Below are 18,756 nucleotides of genomic sequence, written 5' to 3' on the forward strand. Positions count from 1 at the left end.
TATGGAAGTTGGGGTCCAGAAGTTCCTGCCTTCCCAGAGGCCTGGAATGTTGTTAAAAAATAGCGCACTGGGCTTCCCTGGTGGCGCAGTGGTTGAGAGTCCGCCTGCTGATGCAGGGGACACAGGTTCGTGCCCCGGTCCGGGAAGATCCCACATGCCGCGGAGTGGCTAGGCCCGTGAGCCATGGCCGCTGAGCCTGCGCGTCCGGAGCCTGTGCTCCGCAACGGGAGAGGCCACAGCAGTGAGAGGCCCGCGTACCACAAAAAAAAAAAAAAAAGCACACCGAAAATGTTTAACTTGTCTGCACACACTTTTGGCTTGTTCATGTTTTAATGTGTATTTTTATTTACAAAGTGAGATGATGTATAACATGATGCAGTTACAAACATTTGATATGTCCATTTTCATGAAAAAGTATATAAATATATTACAGGAAGTTCTAGATAGTAAACATTAGAAATTGATATAGTAAACATTTGCTACCTTTTTCTCTATGCCAATATTACTGTCATTTAAAGCTTAAATACTGGTTTCAAGTATCCCCTATAAAATAGCTCTAGTTTTTAAAAAATACTGGAAAATAATTTCGCTATAAACAAGATTGGTGCATTAAAAATAGTCTCAGTGTGTCCTTGTAACAATGTCAACTATAGTCAAATGCTGCCTTAATCATCCCTAAGATATGCATTATTCAGTTAGTGTTAAAAAATCTTTGATAATTATCACAGGTTAAAGTAGCTGTAAAAATACAGCATTTACCATTATTTATTGTTATTAAGAATGCCCCTCTAAGGTAGAGGAGAATAAGCATAATGATGTTTTATGGACTTACTGCCCTGTGATCTTTATTTTAAATAGACAGCAGGAGCATCTGCTGGAAGTTAGGAGAGAAGTGGACAGACATCCAGAAGGCTGTTCTTGTCATGTCATTTCAGAGGCTGGGCCTGCTCTTTCTCCTCTTCTTCAGCTTGAAGACGTGTCAGGACATAAAGGATGACTTGATAGCAGAAAATATACTGATCCTATAACACCACCCCCCAAAAAAAAAAAAAGAAAAGAGGAAAAAAAAAAGAGAGGGAGAGAAGACTTTAGATGTATAATGTGAATATATATATATATATATACATACATACATATATATATATATAACTTCACCACTACTGGAAGTGATGCTTGAGTACTTTTGAAAACATGAAAAATTATGTCATAGGGTTGAATGTAAGAAGCAGGACATAGAATTGTGCACTGTCACAAAAATTATAAGAAACAGAAACCAGATTGACAAAATGTGGAGGGAAGAAGCCTTGGGGGTGGGTGGTGAGTGCTAACTGAAGTTGTCTCTGATGGGTGGACCACTTCTATTTTTTTGTGCTTTGGTGATTTTTATGATTTGCTTTTATAATGGAAAAATAAATTTCCTACAAAATTTCCTCTAGACTTATTGAACTCGTCTTGATGTTTTGAAATGTCAAGAAATTAATACCCAAGAAACTACACAAAATAACTGTCTTTAAATATTTTGGAACAAAAGAATATTTTTGATTTCAAAAATTAATGTGTTTTTGAAAATTAACTTTTTCAGTGAAATTAACTCTCTACTAAGTTGATAGTGCAGGGATCTGAGTTTTCCTGTTATTTGGCAAGGAATTAATGAGCCTGAAAATAAATGGGAGAAATTTACAGTATACTAAGTGGAAAGTAACAGTAATAACTACAGTTGAATCTCATTTAAAACAGCTGTGTGCATGTGAGCACACACACTGTGCACTAAAGAATGTTCGGAATGTTGCCTAAAATGTTAACAACTCTGAAGAAGAAGAATACAAGTAACCCTTTTTTTTCCTTTTGCCCATCTGAATTTTAATTTGCCCACATTTTCCACACATTTATCCTTGACTTTCTCTCATGCCACAAACAATCCATTAGCAAACACTTCACATAATGCCCTTTTCTCCCTACATCCACACTCACCACTCCAATCTGGGCCACCACTGCTTGCTACGTAACCAACCTCCTGCTTCTAACCCTGCACCCTCCTTCCTAATTCAATTTGGTCCTGTTTTAACACAGCAGCCAGAGTGGTCCTTTAAAATGGGAGTCAGATCATGTCACTTTATACAGACAGTCCTGCGATGGCCCCATCTCACTCAGAGGAAAGCCCAGGTCCTGGCCCCGTCACCTCCTCTTGCACTTCCCCTCCTGCTGCCTCCACCTCAGACACCCTGGCCATGATTATTCTCGAACACACAAGACCCACTCTCACCTTGGACCTCCTCGCAGGTGGTTCTGTCTGCCTGAAAGGCTCTTACCCCCAGACATCTGTGTGACCACCTGCTTCACGGCCTTCAAATCTTTGCTCAAGGGTTACATCCTCAGTGGTGCCACTCTATTTAAAATAGCACCCCAACCTTCCATGACTCATCCTCTTTACCCTACTTTTTCCCTCTAAAGCACTTATCAATTTCAAAGATCCTATATCGTCTACTCAGTTAATGGGTTTATTGTCTGCCTTCCTCATCACCACCCACTAGAAGATCTCTGTTATTCCATCAGCGATCTTCATCTTATTCATTGATACGCTCCAAGCATCTAGAAAAGTGCCTGGCATATAGTAGGCACTTAATAAACATCTGTTAAACAAGTGAACTTCCTGGGTCTAAAGAACTGCTTATACAGATCAGTATGTTTTTGTTACCTAGAAAAATATGACTGTGAATCAGCTTAATATTTAGGAGACTTAATTTGAATTAAAAAGGTATATGAAGGGAAAGTAGGCAAATTTAAATTTTAAAAATAGTAATAAACTTCTATACTCTTCAAGAGGTAGAGATAAATGAATTTATAGATATATGAAACTAGCTTCCACATCCCTCCCCCAATACAAACAACAAGGATAATGGAACTATGCAGACACTCTAAGTAATGCAGTCCCTGGGAAGGACCCAAGTCTGTAGGTCAGTGGGTGATTTAACCCATGTTTTGTCTTTAGGTAAGAGAAATGAAAATGATCAAAACAGAGGATAAATGAACACTTTCCCAAGAGTGCCTTCTCCAAGCTAAACAACTCCATCCTCCCTTCCTGCCTTCTGGTCAATGCTGTTGAATCCATTCCCTCTCAGGAAATTTCTGTAGCAAGAAGATTACCTTTTATCTCTTTTTTAGGTTGGAAATGGGGAAGGAATGCCACTAATTACCTGCTATTTTGTACCACCCCAAATTTTTGCCCCCAATATACCATCCTATTCTCTGTAATCTATTCATTGTAGATATTGCATTTCCTCATTTTTTAAACTAAAAGGCAGCATTTAAAAAAGATAGTCTAGAAATATTTTCACAAAAATCTTCATTAGAAGGCACCAGCCAACACTAACCTCTGTCTGAACCATTCCATGTCTTTGTAGTCTCATGCATCGCACTAAATCAGAGATGTCAAACTGCCAAAGGAAACAGAATCTGTATGTTAAATAAAAAGGATAACTGAATTTGAACCCCAAAGATTCACTAAGGAGTGGCTTACATAGATTTCTGCACCCCAATCTCCTTCCCCTTCTAGCAGTCTTGAGAAACTGTTCTGGACAAAATTAAGTTGGTGAACTGACTTTGCCATCATTTGATAATTTTATTTATGATTTTTTTAAGAATTAGGACGGTTATTCTATTTGAAAATCCCCAACAGAAATGCTCTTCCCTCTGAAATTTGACTTTCTAATATCTCCATTAAAAAAAAGAAAAGGCAAAGTATTTTTCCTACATTTTGCTGTTCAGAATAAAATTCCTGATCTTTTTATTTTCCCAAGGGAGAAACAGACTATTTCATTTGTCCTACTTAAATTATCATGAGAGTGTGAAGAGCAAGACAGAACTGTTTTTCAGCAAATTCTTCAAGAGGTAATGATTTTAATTACATATTATGTGTACTAAGATATTCTAACATTCTAAGCGTGATTTATACTAATTTAGGTTTTAAGTAAGATTATACTCTTATTAGCTTTGTTTACTTAGTAATAATTTTAAAAATTGGGAGTAATTGTTTAAGATAGACTATTTAGCATCAATCTGCATAACAAAAGTATTTCCTACCTATAGGTAACAATAACAAAAAACCCAGTAAAATAAATATAAGTTTGAAGTATTATTTCTTCTTGATCATGGCCTATGCAGTTTTGAACGTTTACTAAAATACAATTCTATGGAGTAAAAAAATTGTCATTCATACAAACTGATAAATAAAAAAAATTCCAAGTACTCACTTCAAGATCTTGACTGATTAATCCTAGAACCACATCTATGCATATCAGGGTCCCTGAACGTCCAATGCCGGCGCTGCAGTGTGTGGTGATTGGGCCTGATCTATGAATGTGTCTCATGTAAGAGATAAAAGTGAGCAAGTCGTCTGGCTGAGAAGGTGTAGCATGGTCTGGCCAGGCAGTGAAATTCAGATGAGAAATATGTCGCACCTCTCCCGTCTGAAATTGTACAACAGAATAAGTAGATAAAGGCATACTACGTTGTTCACATATAATTAATTCTTATTATTATTTTGTCCTTTTAAATTTTGACTTGGCCATTGGATTAGATACAAGGAAAAGTGAAAGACAGACTCCATCAAACAACACACTGAGGGCCTTTATCAAGGAGGTTACTAGATCCACACTTTAAATACTGGTAAAAACGACTTTTTGGAAACCCTAAAAGCAAATTTACGTTTTGATATGAATAGCAACCTTTTTTTAATGATCCCATTTCAAATTCACCTTAGATAAAAGCCACAGTCATTGCAGTGGCTTAAAAGTGCTACATGATGTGGCCCAGCTACCTCTCAGACCTAACCTCTTGCTCCTGGCCACTTTGCTCCAGCCATAGGGACCTCTCTGGTTCTTTAAAAACACTAGGCATAGTTCAGTCTCAGGGCCTTTGCACTTGCTCTTTCTAACTGAAATGCTTCCCTCCCCTCAGATATCCCTGTGATGATGTTTTTCTCACAGCATCATCAACACCAGTATCTTTTCATTAGAAAGTAAGGTCCATGAGGTCAGGGATTTCCTTTTGTTTGTGTTGTTAACTTCTGAATCCCTATATTCCATAACAGGGCCTAACTAAGCTCTATAAACATGTGTTGATTAAATAAACAAGTCATTTAAGGAATATTGAACAATTGTGCTAGCATAAGTAATGGGTAGGCTGGTGTAAATGAATAAGGAAGTATAATCTTTAATTCTTTGTAAAACCACAAATCAAAAATCATGAAGGAATTTCTCAGGCTATGTTTACATGCCACCAATAACACTGAGTCAGTAAGTTTTGTTTCTATGAAAGTAAAATTATTCTGTTTCTTTAACAAAGTTAAAATGCCAATAGGAAACACATTACTTAAACTGAGTATTACTGGGTGGAGGAAAGAAATAAAGTGAAGGGGTGTGGAGGTGAGGAAACAGTAGCAGCTTTACTTAAGGTATACCCACTTATCTAATTCAAGCTAAATTTATTCAGTGCTTAGGTGGGTGCAATAGGAATTACGTGAATAACAAACATTTATGCTACAATTGTTCCTGTATTACCAAATACATTGTCTTTATGGGGGAATATTTGCTACTTAGAGGGTTTTAAAAAACAGTTTTATTGAGTCTACTTAGAGGTTTGACCTGAAAAATATGTTTCCAGCACATAGCTTCTGAGCCATTCTGTGCTATCTATCACAAAGCAAAGGATGATGGTTGATCCTGTAAAAGTCCTGTATTATCATTTTCATTTAATACAGTACATAATGGAGGAGACTATTTGGCAGAATTCATGAAGAGGGTCACATTTAAGCTTATATTAGATTAAGGATAGTAGATGGAATTAGTTCCACTGAAATGGGACCCAAGAAGTCACTGGCTTTTATTCAGAAACACATTGACGTAATCATGGAAAGAGTTAATCCACGTACCTGAATGTCTTCTAGGGTCATTGCCCTTACTACAAAGCCCTTTAGCTGCTGCACTCTCATAAGAGCCAGTCGAAGCCTGGTGCTGACCATTGTTGTTTTGCCTAGGACATTAGGCCAATAGCGCTGGCATTTGATTTTTTCCCCTTCTACTTCTTGGGTCATCATGGCTATCACTGTGGATTTTTGTTCCCAAATCATCTGCCAGAAATCTCCAACGGTTGTAGGGAGAGGTCCTTGGCAGGCAATGTAGACGAATTCTTCTCTCCCCACTGGTATCTTAATGAAGCTGGCGTTGATATATCCACCTTCATCTCCAAGAGGCACTCTGGTAGCATCGTCTGTGAATTTCCAACCACAAAACAGAGCCATCTATATCATGCATTTTTAAACAAGAGCCCTATAGACAAGGTGAGTCAAAGATTATTAGAATTTCCTAATAACCATAGATGAAATCATAAAAACATTTTAATAAAGGCATATTTTCAAACTGCAGTACAGTCAAATCATTTTGCACATTTCCCTCATGTTATAAGTATATTTAAGATGTCAGCTCAGTTTTGGAAAAAATTAGATATTGTTCACATAGATTTGCTTGGAAAAAATCAAAATTAATAAATTAATGAATGCATTTAGCACTTCTTAATAACTAGGGAAACACAACTTTGCTACTTCTCCATTGTTATTGTAATAATGATGACAATGGTAAATTTAATATGAATAAAAATTTCAAAAATTATTTCATAAGACAAAAATAAGTATTACAGTGAAACTATTAAAGTACTTATTACAAATATAATTGGCACAATTAATTCTTGCTTATCTAATTATAGTCTTTTGAGTAAGCAGCCAAAATAATAAACTAACTCAATAAATAAAAAGGTAGCTCACTTTATTCTCCAGGCATTGTAACTTCATATAGTCAAAATACATTTTCAAACCAAGCTCCCCCAGTAAAAAGTGTATATAAACCACCTCATCCAAGAGAATTAATCTGTATGTACTTATACATTAGAAGTCATTTCAATCTCAAATATAACTGGTTATTTCTGTGATTACCAAATTATGACATTTAGTAATAGATTTCAAAATCCTCCATCAATTGCCCTTCTATTATTTGACTTCTATCTCTCTTTTTTTTTTGTGTGTGTTACGGGGGCCTCTCACTGCCGTGGCCTCTCCCGTTGCGGAGCACAGGCTCCGGACGCGCAGGTTCAGCAGCCATGGCTCACGGGCCCAGCCGCTCCGTGGCATGTGGGATCTTCCCAGACCGGGGCACGAACCCGCGTCCTCTGCATCGGCAGGCGGACTCCCAACCACTGCGCCACCAGGGAAGCCCCCTTGACTTCTATCTCTTGATCCACGGAAACAAATCTACTCAGTAGTTTTGGATTTATGGCTTATCCCATTCTACTTTGAGATACTAGTCTGCCATTTTTTTGCCTGAAACAATTAGCACCTACTTTATGCCAAACCATGATCTATTCCATTTTAAAAATCCTGTCTAAGATTCAATTCTTTTTTTTTTTGCGGTACACGGGCCTCTCACTGTTGTGGCCTCTCCCATTGCGGAGCACAGGCTCCGGACGCGCAGGCTCAGCGGCCATGGCTCACGGGCCCAGCCGCTCCACGGCATGTGGGATCCTCCCAGACTGGGGCACGAACCCGTGTACCCTGCATTGGCAGGCAGACTCCCCAACCACTGCGCCACCAGGGAAGCCCTAAGATTCAATTCTTAAAGGAAGTTTTCTAAAATGAATTTTGTCTTCCACCTTGATTGAAAAAATTCAATTGTATTATTATTTATTGCATGATTTGTCACTATTGGTTATGTTATTTATCTTTGAATTTATGACTTCCTGGCAAAGATAAGGTCAGTATGTCATATCATGTAATCCAACATGATTATATATGTAAATGTGGCTTGTGATTATTATAAGAAGTTGCTAGATGTTAAAATTTTAGCTATATACATATATTCATATATATATATTTTTAAAAAAACACGGTGAAATGGGTGAAATATAGGTAAAAAGAATTGCTATTTTTTTCTTCCTGTTATCTTAAACAATTCAAAGAACAATGTAACTTGGTAGTCCCATGGTGGCCACACACACGTATACAGCTGTTATGTACCACAGACATTCCTCTAAACTTAAAATAGTAGAATAAATAGATTTGATTGTGACACATGAACTAAGAAATTGCTTATCTAGAAGCCAATTCCAATTTTTAAAAAGACTTTAAAAATTCATCAATGTCTGAAGAAATGTTTAAGATGCCTCTAATCAATTTTCAGAATACACAGATAATTTTATAAATTTTATTTATTTATTTTTGGCTGCATTGGGTCTTTGTTGCTGTGCACGGGCTTTCTCTAGTTGCAGTGAGCAGGGGCTACTCTTCATTGCGGTGCGCGGGCTTCTCACTGCGGTGGCTTCTCTTGTTGCAGAGCACTGGCTCTAGGTGCATGGGCTCAGTAATTGTGGTTCGTGGGCTGTAGAGCGCAGGCTCAGTAGTTGTGGCACGCAGGCTTAGCTGCTCTGCAGCATGTGGGATCCTCCCGGACCAGGGCTTGAATCTTTGTCCCCTGCACTGGCAGGCAGATTCTTAACCACTGCACCACCAGGGAAGCCCCACAGATAATTTTAAAAGAATTCAGGTTGTATATATAAATTTATTTGTTACTGATATAAATCTCTGAATGTGTGTGTCTGCGTGTGTGCACACTTACGTGAGAGATAAGGTAAACTAGCACATAAGTTTTAAATGTTTAAATTATATTAAAAATACATTTGATTTGAAGCCAAATTGGAACTTACAGGGAAGTATATTTTTATATCGGTTCTTCCTTCTGTTTTCCTTAGTCTGTCCAATTAGACACTGATCCAGAGGTTTTAATTCTTGAAGATTCTGTAAAGCAAAAGTGGAAATAAAATTAAATTCGTTGAGATAAACAGTAATTCAGTAATGATTGCAAATGCTTTTTTAAAAAATAAATTATTTTATTTATTTTTATTTTTGGCTGCCTTGGTTTTTCATTGCTGTGCGTGGGCTTTCTCTAGTTGCAGCGAGTGGGGGCTACTCTTCGTTGCGGTGTACGGGCTTCTCATTGTGGTGGCTTCTCTTGTTGCGGAGCATGGGCTCTAGGCACGTGGGCTTCAGTAGTTGTGGCTGACGGGCTCTAGAGCACAGGCTCAGTAGTTGTGGCGCACAGGTTTAGTTGTCCCGTGGCATGTGGGATCTCCCGGACCAGGGCTTGAACCTGTGTCCCCTGCATTGGCAGGTGGATTCTTAACCACTGAACCACCAGGGAAGCCCCTGCAAATGCTTTAAATGTGCAGGGTGAAAAACTGACTATTGATCAGGGCAAATTTGACCGTTAAGAAACAGATATGTCCTGTCAAGACAAATAAGCCTGCAATCCCAATACTAATTCAATATATCAGTTGTTGAAATATATTGTTGCAAATATCTTTAACATGTTATAGTCAACTAATTAATTTTAAATTTCAGCTTAAAGATGTGTATAATTTCATTTTAGAAGAAAAAAACACAATTCATGAAAACAATTTTGGCTTAAAGTAATGAGCTGGAGCAGAATTTCTTGCATTATTGTCTCTGGGGTCACAGAATATTCCACGTGGTAGAATTGTGGTAAGATAGTCCTAAATTCTAAAGCCAACTCTTTCTCACTTTTCATTCACTCATTAATTAATCCATCCATCTAGCCATCCAAGTCAACCAATATACATTGAAAATGCCTACTATATACAAGGCACTGTAATAAGTGCTAGGAATACATTAGAGAGAAAGAAGATATGATTTGGGCTGTCCTGGAGACCACAGGCTACTGGGAGAAAGAGGCAGTAAAAGAGTAAACAAACAAATATTGCGATATATGCTTTGAAGAAATTAACAAGCTGCTGTGATACAGAAAAATAAACATCTGCTTTATAAAGGGTTGTGATGGAAAGTCTCTGAGATGGTAACATTTAAACTTAAGACCTTAAAGAAGAAATCACTTCTGCAAAATGGAGAGAAAGAGTATAACTTAACATTGTGAACCTGTTTCCAAATCCATACAATGGGATTTAAAATATTTTGAGCATTATACACAAAGCATCTAGCACACTGTTGAAGCTCTCAGTAGAAGTTAGCTCCTTTCACTTCAGGGTCTACGAAAAGCTCAGGATGTGGGCAAGTAAGCAGATGGTTTGAGGGAGATGGGCAAGGTAGACCCCCAAACCACAGTGGTGCTACATTATTCTTTGGCCTAGTGGTAAGTAATGGATGGGGCCAGCAAGACCACAGGAGCAAGGCCTCTGAAGCACTGCTGTTTTGAACTGGGGGGCACATTCTTGGAGCTGTATTAAAATAAAAACTGTTGCTAACGATGAATCACATCTTTAGTGTATTAACTATGAAGTTTAGTGGATGGTTGGAGTTGATACTTGACTTTTTTAAAAAACTCTTTAGCCTTACATATGAGGATAATCTTCAGGGAGATTTATCAAGCTCCGAAGCTGCTAAAGAGATCCCTTTAAATCAATACTATTAGGATCCTAATTAGAAAAATTAATTTACTGCTAGAAATGACAAGATGGTACTTTTATAGTTGGAAGTTGTAAAGTAATAGACATTTTCAAGATTCTTAAAATTTCTCCTAACCTTGCAGAAAACTTTGTTGGAGAAAGAACAATTGTCAAAAGCCCCTTACCTCTACCTCCTTAGACGGAATTCCTTGATCTAGTAAACCCCGCAACATTCGAATGACTGATTTCAACTCCGTACCGGTGTATTTACTGGAGGGAAGCACTTTGACAATGGGGAGTGTGGTGAGCTCCTCATTTGTCAGAAAGGGATGACCTAACAAGAAGATGGCAGTTGATTAAAAAAAAAAAACAATTCCCCCCAGAATTGATTTAGCCAATAAGAGAGCTAATTTTAGCCAGTAAGAGAACAAATTTTATCCTATTCTCACCTCATCTGTTTTTTACAAAAGTGAGAGTCTTTGACTTAATAAGGCAATAGAACTAACAAGTAGGCAGATAACTACAATCATCAAAGGAAAATCCTGGCCATAGCAAGATCCTTGTACCCAAACCTTAAGGGAACACCTCACTGACTGTTCAGAGTTCTTAAGGCTCTTGGCTGTCAATTACTTATAGCTTCTAAAGGAGTTTAAATCGTTTCTCTTTGCTTCTCTGGACCCAAATGGCACTGTTTACTTGATAAGAATGTATTTAGTCCTGTTTTTATTTTGCATTTAAATTAGCCTCCAAGCACATGGAGAAAAGATGAAGGGAGATGCTTCAGAAATTCCTTACAAGGGGACATGGCACTGGAAACACTGATTTCTCCCCTCTCTACCCACCCTTGGTACTCAGTGCCACTATCTCTGTCATTTGATAGTTTTCTCCATGCAAATGAAATCCTAAGGGTCTTTAGGAGTTTATCAAACAAGTGCTATCAATGTCTAAGAAGAGGTATGTGTCTAATTTAGTACCTGCTCTACCTATGGAAAACGCTGATAACAGAAGGCAACTGTTATCCTGGAAAAAAGTAGGAGAGACTTCTTGCTATAGTCTGCACAAGTGTAGCTTTAATTACATCAATCAGTTGATAAAAGCATTTTGATGATGCAGCTACTATGCACGCAACAGTAATTCCAGACACTGGGGGATCTCAAGAAGCTTAAGTTCTGTCTGGGGCAAAAACTAGCTGTGAATACAAAATCCAATCATATGAAATAACTGTAAACTTTCACAGAACTGAGTGTGAATGCAACAGGAGCTCAGAGGCTGGAGAGATGAACCTGGGTTACAGGATTTGAGCATTTCCATTGACACCAACAATCCAACTAAGTCAAAAAAGTGTTAATTCGACTCCTTTAATTTCTTTCAACAATGACTTCAAATTACAAAACTGTGTTCTTTCACTGCATTAATATAACATTTCTTTATACGAAAAAAAAAGAAATAAAACGCTGGATAGAACTTCATTTATCTACTGGCTCAGTATAAAACAAGAGAGGCAGTAATAGTGAGGACAGACCAACTGACTCCTGCTCTTAAAAATTTTCCTATCTTTGAGCTATTCTTCCTACCTTAAATAAAATGTGCTCCTAGATTTCTTATTCTTGTTTCCATTTAAAGTATTTACACATCTATTTACATATTTTACTCCAAGCCACTGAGAATTTTAGCCTAATAACTGTGCAAATATCTGGTCAATAAATGAATGTTGATGTTTGTCTATGTGATTTAACTTTATGTATAGAACTTAATAATGTAGACATATGGTGAAATAACATATCCATATATTCTGAAAACTGTAATTTTCAAACACTTATTTTTTCTACCTATAGTTTTTGATTTAAAAAGTTGCTAATAAATTTCTTGCCTTTATTGGAATCTTCGTGGTTTGTCACTTCTATTGGCAATTCATCACTTCCCCATGTTATTTCATCATCATCATCAGTCTTCTTTTCTGCTGACTTGTGAATTAAGCTATGACAACAAAACACATTTATATTTTCTTCAGTTCTGTGTCCAAAATAAATTGAAATATTATGTCCTTGAATATTTGGAAATATGTCCTACATATTTCCACTACAATTATTATGGTATTGAAAATAGATTATCTGATTAAAAAAACCTTAAATCCACAATTCCTAAAATTTATTGGTAGATATAAATTAAACTGAGGTACAGAATTGTTTAATATAGTTTAAATTTTATCCTCAAACAAATCCCAAGTCTTTGAACCTTAGGTTGAAGGAGTCATCTTGGGGATGGAGAAAGTAGTGGTTTGTTTCCACCCTTCCACTTGGATGCATGATTACAACTGTGTAAGTATAGCTCTCTTTTTTTTTTTTAACAGCTGTCTACTATTGTACTGTATGAATGATTCTTCATTTAATTACAGAAGTCCCTACTGATGGACATCAGTCTTTCACTACAATTGGGGGTGAAAAGGACACTCCAGTATCTGGGCACTCACTTAATGTAATAAAACTCAGTACAAGTTCTCATTATTCTAGGGGTGCACAGCAGATGCCATCTCTCGGGTAAGGTGGGTGGCTAGAAAAGAGAAACTAGGTAGAAGAATAACATTTAGCGATCAGATGAGATGAAAAAGGAGAATGCAAAGGCCTGAATACATTTTAAACTTTCTGATGCTCAGAAAGTTTAAACTTTCTGATACTCAGAAAGTAGTGAGGGCCACCATAAACTTCGCAGGAGTTCCTTCAAAGGCATTTCTGTTACCCGTACCCTTCTGAGATCTACATGTCCTTTGAGTTCCTTTGAGGCTGTTTTTGTCTGTTTTGTGGCCTTTTCCCCCTTCATCGTTATTTAAAAAATAAAATAGTTTATATATACGTCAGCAAGCAGAAGAGTGTTTAGACTTCTCTTCTTTTTGGCAGATGAAGTATGGGAAGCAAAAGCCTTCTGAGGTTCTAGTCTAGTTATATTATAAAGTTGAGCGTGGCCCTGCGTGCCGGAACTCTTAAACAGGTCAGCTGCCATCACCCCATTTTTTCACACAATGCCCAGGAGACAGGCTCCCAACAGGCCACTCTGAGGCCAACCTTCTTTGGCAGAGAGGGAGTCTGTGAAGTCCCAGGCATTTAGGGCTGCGTGAGTGGGACTAGGGCAAGGTGGTGGTTAGGGGTGGACAAGTGGATGAGTCTCGGGGCCCGGCCCGCCCACCCCCAGCTTTAATCAGAGCAGTCCAGTATTTGTCTGTTTCTAGGTAGTAGCTGTGTAGCCTTGGGCCACAGCACATTCCTGTGTGCCAGATACCACTCTAAATTCTTTTTTTTTTTTTTTGCGGTACGCAGGCCTCTCACTGTTGTGGCCTCTCCTGTTGTGGAGCACAGGCTCCGGACGCACAGGCTCAGCGGCCATGGCTCATGGGCCCAGCCGCTCTGCGGCATGTGGGATCTTCCCGAACCAGGGCACGAACCCGTGTCCCCTGCGTCGGCAGGCGGACTCTCAACCACTGCGCCACCAGGGAAGCCCCACTCTAAATTCTTGAGGTGTATTGGTCATTTAATCCTCACACAATCTAGGAGGTAGACAGATACTATCCCTGTTTTAGAGATGAGCTCAGGTAATTTGCTCAAGATCACAGAGTAAGTGACAAAGCCAGGACACAAACTGGGCAGCCTGATTCCAAGCCCATGTTCTTAATCTCTACCAGTTTGCCTCCCAACTGACATGGGGTTGCTCTCACCCTCTCATTTTCTCTCTTTTCCTTCTACTTATCTCCCATGTTGGCCTCTGCACTTCCCCTCTGGCCCTCTCCAGTTCATTCTCCACAGTACACACCTTATCATGTCAGTCCCCTGCTTCAAAAACTCCATGGCCCCCATTTCTCTCGGGATAAAGGCCAAGGTCCTTACCCTGCTCCCTTCTCATCTCGGGCCCCTCTCCTGTTTGCTCTGCTGTCAGCCACTCTGGTCTAGTTCAGGCCCTCAGGTGCTCTGTGCCCTCTCCCGCCCTGGGGTCTTTGCACACGCTGCTCCTCTGCTTGGACAGCTCCACGCTGTCTTTCCCATACCCCTACCCCTGTCCTAGGCGACTCCTGTTCATGCTTCAGAACGTAAATGTCTCTTCAAGGAGAAACCTCACCTACTACTTACTGTCTGAGAACATTAAGCCCCCAGGTGATATCCTCTCACAGTTCGTCATGACTTTTTACAATAAACAGCATTTTTCATGGTCTATGATGATTTATTTGTGGGATTATTTGATTAATATTTGCCTTTATGCTAGACTGTGAGTTCCTTGGGTTAAGGAGCTTCTTTGTCTTGTTAACAGTGTATTTCAAGCACACTGTCTGGTTTACATTAGGTGCTCAATAAATATCTGGATAATAATAATAATAATAAAAATACACTATTACTTTGCTTACATTAAGAAATAATATCAGACTATAATTTTATGACCCTTCATGAGACGTTAAAAATTGTTTCCAAGAATCAGTAACATGTTAATAAAATCTGTATGTTAATAGTGTTTTCAATTTGCCACCCAAAGAATTTACACTAATTTATTCTTCCTCCCTTCCCCTGTTGACAGGGAAGAGCCTGTATCTTATTACTACTGGTGGCTGGCCCAGATATTTGCTGATCTTTTAAATATAAGACTATGCATTTCTATGTTAACAATATGTACCCCCTGTCTAACTTAGTGAAAAATTCACTGTCAATTTGCTTTTCTAGGAAAATGGAAATAGCTCCCTTTGACTGTTTGGTTATCATTTAATATGAAGCAAAATTTATGTACAACCACTTTGTTGGCCAACAATATATATAAACTCTTCCTGAGACATCATTTAGTGTTACAAAAATATCTTATTTTATATTAGAAACCGTTTTCAAAAAGAAAAACATTTGTGGGGGGTTTAAAATGTTTCTTACCTTCTTTGGTTTTATTTTCTTATTAAAGAATGAAATTTGTGAAGTATAGAAAAATTTAGAGAAACAGAAAAATAGGTTACCTATAATCACACCAGGAGAAGGTACTATCATCATTGTTGGCACATTTCCTTTTAGACTTTTCTTGGATTTTTTCTGATGGTCAAGAGAATACATTGCTTTTTTTGAAGCAATGTCATAACAAACACATTGTCACATGTCCCTAGAACCTCCATGTAACAACATTCAGGAACATTTTTAATATTCAACCATAGTTCCATAATCTACTCAATAAGTCTCATTTGACTGGAAAAGACACATTAATTTAAAAATCAACATCTAAATGGAAATCTTCAGAGCACTTCTAAAAAGAGAATGAAAGTGTTATAAATATTTGAAAAATAGTTTTTTTACCTTTCAGTTTTTACTTTTTCTTCACAATATTCTTCACAGCCATTCATTTTGGTAGACTACAACAAAGAGAAACCAAAATCAAATTAGCCCATTGTACCAAACAAACAAACAAACCAAAAACAATCCTATATAATGTTCAATTTTATTTCCTATATTTACTGTTATTATTCATCATCATGTTACAAAGACACATGACATTCAATCAATGCATGCCAAACTGTGGCTAAGGCATCTGCAGTGGCACAAGAGTTTTGGCTGGCTCCACTTATTCACCTCACACTCATCTTGGCTTTTCATTAATTTCTTTTTTTATATATATAAATTTATTTTATTTATTTATTTTTGGCTGCATTGGGTCTTCATTGCTGCGCGCGGGCTTTCTCTAGTTGTGGCAAGTGGGGGCTACTCTTCCTTGCGGTGCACAGGCTTCTCATTGCGGTGGCTTCTCCTGTTGCAGAGCACGGGCTCTAGGCGCGTGGACTTCAGTAGTTGTGGCTCGTGGGCTCTAGAGCGCAGGCTCAGTAGTTGTGGTGCACGGGCTTAGTTGCTCTGCGGCATGGGGGATCTTCCCAGACCAGGGCTCGAACCCGCATCCCCTGCATCGGCAGGTGGATTCTTAACCACTGCGCCACCAGGGAAGTCCCTTTCATTTCTTATATAAGGGATATGAATGTATAGAGGTAAGGAAAAAGAAAAATCTAAAGTAACAATTATTTAGATGTGCATACATGGCATATGTTTTTACACTACTTCAATTTTTTTTTTTTTTTTTTTTGCCGTACGCAGGCCTCTCACTGTTGTGGCCTCTCCCATTGAGGAGCACAGGCTCTGGATGCACAGGCTCAGTGGCCATGGCTCATGGGCCCAGCCACTCCATGGCATGTGGGATCTTCCTAGACCGGGGCATGAACCCACATCCCCTGCATCGGCAGGCGGACTCTCAACCACTGCGCCACCAGGGAAGCCCACTACTTCAATTTTAAAATCTAAAATTTCCAATGTGTTATCTTGCCCATTTATTTAATTTTTTAAAATTTTAATTAAAGTATAGTTGATTTACAATGTTTTGTTAGTTCCTGGTGTACAGCAAAGTGATTCACATGCACACACACATATATATATACACACACATGTATATTCTTTTTCATGTTCTTTTCCATTATGGTTTATTACAGAATATTGAATATAGTTCCCTGTGCTATACAGTAGGACGTTGTTGTTTATCTGTTTTATATATAGTAGTTTGTATATGCTGATACCAAACTCCTAATTTATCCCTCTCCCACCCCTTTTGCCCTTTGGTAACCATCAAGTTTTCTATATCTGTGAGTCTGTTTCTGTTTTGTAAATAAGTTCATTTGTATCATATATTTTTCTTTTTAATTTTTCATACTTTATTCCTTATACTGATAGGTTAAGAAAGTAAAATTTTCCTAAGTACTAATTCATAGATAATGTTTATAAGCGGGACACAAAACATTCAGTTTCACAAACAGTAATATCCAATGATCCCTTAAATGCAATTTTAATCCTTACTTTAAGCTAAGTGCAAGAATAATACAATAAGCTAAATACGAACAAAACCTGTATATGCTGAACTACAAAAGTGGTTTCCATGGCCACACATGGTCTTAGTCAAGTACACATTTCCACAATGAACAAGTACTAACAAATAAGTTAATAAACACTACCAAATGCTTATCCTGCTACTGAAAGCACTTATTTTTAGAAGCTTTGACCTGGGAAAATGAGTTATCTTAAAAACTGACAAATAGTATAAGCCCTGAAGATTTTAAGTCAAATAAGTCTTCCAACACAGAAGCATTCATAGGGAAGTTTTAGTTTCTCAAAAAATAAAAAATTAAAATGAAAAAATCACTCTTGTTATCTAAAGAGTATTAAAACAAATTATCTTAAGACAAACACTCCTAAAAAAGGTTGTATTTTCTATCATTTTCTCCTTAAAGGTTGTATTTTTTATCATTTTTTCCTTAAAAGTCTTTTAATAACTTAAGACTACTGTAATCTAAAAACTTTAGAATACATGAAGCACATGTCTTCGCTATCAAAGGTACCATTTAGATTTCACATATTAAACAGCTACAGTACAGCCTACAATGGCACAAGTACTCTTGTGGCTCTAGAGCGCAGGCTCAGTAGTTGTGGTGCACGGGCTTAGTTGCTCTGCGGCATGTGGGATCTTCCCAGACCAGGGCTCGACCCCTTTTAGATGGTCAAAAGTCAGAAGGAACTGAATGGTTTGCAAGGTACTTTGACTTACATGTGGTCATTAAAATCCAGTAATTAATTCAAAGTATGGTAATATAATGGCAGGCAATTAAAGGCTCAAATATCACTCTAAAATTGGAGACATGAAAATAAAGACTGAAAACGTTGTGGTTCTCCATTTTTCATTCACATGGCTAGATATCAGAACCTTACTGTGGAAAATAGTTATTAAATATGGTTTCCCCAGAAAATCATGAAGCTTCAGAAAGTACAAAAAGTGTCAAGATCCATAGTTTGCTTCATCAAATGCTTTTCTAGCTCGTTTCAATTCTTCATTCATAGTAAGCAAGTCTTTAACCCTAGCAAACTTTCTTGGGTCCTTTCGAATCAAGAAGACGATATCTTCAACTTGTACCCATCTTGTCTTCCAATTGACATTGCCTTGTGAGTCATTTCGGTGATGAACTCTATGATAAGGTCTTCAAGAATATCTACTGACTCAGTATAAGGATTCTGGTCATCCCCAAACCCATACATCATACACTGTAATGCTTTAGAAAAAAGTCTCTTTCTTTTACCCTGTCCACCTTCTGCACCTCCTCCAATTTCTTCATTTTCTTCCTCAAAGGTGGGGTTTTCTTCTTCATCTGCCATCCCAGCAGCCAGCCACCTCCAGGGCCTGTATCATATTTTAGATTCCACACATAAGGGCTATCATATTTGCCCTTTTATTTTTTAAAGCGAGGGGTGTCTCCCTAGG

At 38.0% G+C, this 18,756-nt stretch overlaps 1 protein-coding gene and 1 pseudogene across 5 annotated transcripts in view; both read right to left on the minus strand.

The window, feature by feature from the left end:
- Nucleotides 1–311: 311 nt before the first annotated feature.
- Nucleotides 312–18,756, minus strand: part of PTPN13 (protein tyrosine phosphatase non-receptor type 13) — a 234,395-nt gene continuing 215,950 nt past the window's right edge. For 4 of the 5 annotated variants that reach the window (XM_065877909.1, XM_065877908.1, XM_065877907.1 and 1 more), the window contains 8 exons: nucleotides 15,768–15,823; nucleotides 12,332–12,438; nucleotides 10,647–10,795; nucleotides 8,749–8,839; nucleotides 5,930–6,267; nucleotides 4,251–4,466; nucleotides 3,372–3,434; nucleotides 927–1,022 (listed from right to left, as the gene is read on the minus strand). In XM_065877909.1, the coding sequence (XP_065733981.1) occupies nucleotides 927–1,022; nucleotides 3,372–3,434; nucleotides 4,251–4,466; nucleotides 5,930–6,267; nucleotides 8,749–8,839; nucleotides 10,647–10,795; nucleotides 12,332–12,438; nucleotides 15,768–15,823 (1,116 nt within the window). Of the gene's footprint in view, nucleotides 1,023–3,371; nucleotides 3,435–4,250; nucleotides 4,467–5,929; nucleotides 6,268–8,748; nucleotides 8,840–10,646; nucleotides 10,796–12,331; nucleotides 12,439–15,767; nucleotides 15,824–18,756 lie in introns of all 5 variants that reach the window. The other variant, XM_065877905.1, reaches the window with a different exon arrangement.
- Nucleotides 18,277–18,650, minus strand: LOC136123914 (transcription initiation factor TFIID subunit 13 pseudogene; annotated as a pseudogene).

Source organism: Phocoena phocoena, chromosome 5, assembly GCF_963924675.1.
Source record: "Phocoena phocoena chromosome 5, mPhoPho1.1, whole genome shotgun sequence".
NCBI lineage: Eukaryota > Metazoa > Chordata > Mammalia > Artiodactyla > Phocoenidae > Phocoena > Phocoena phocoena.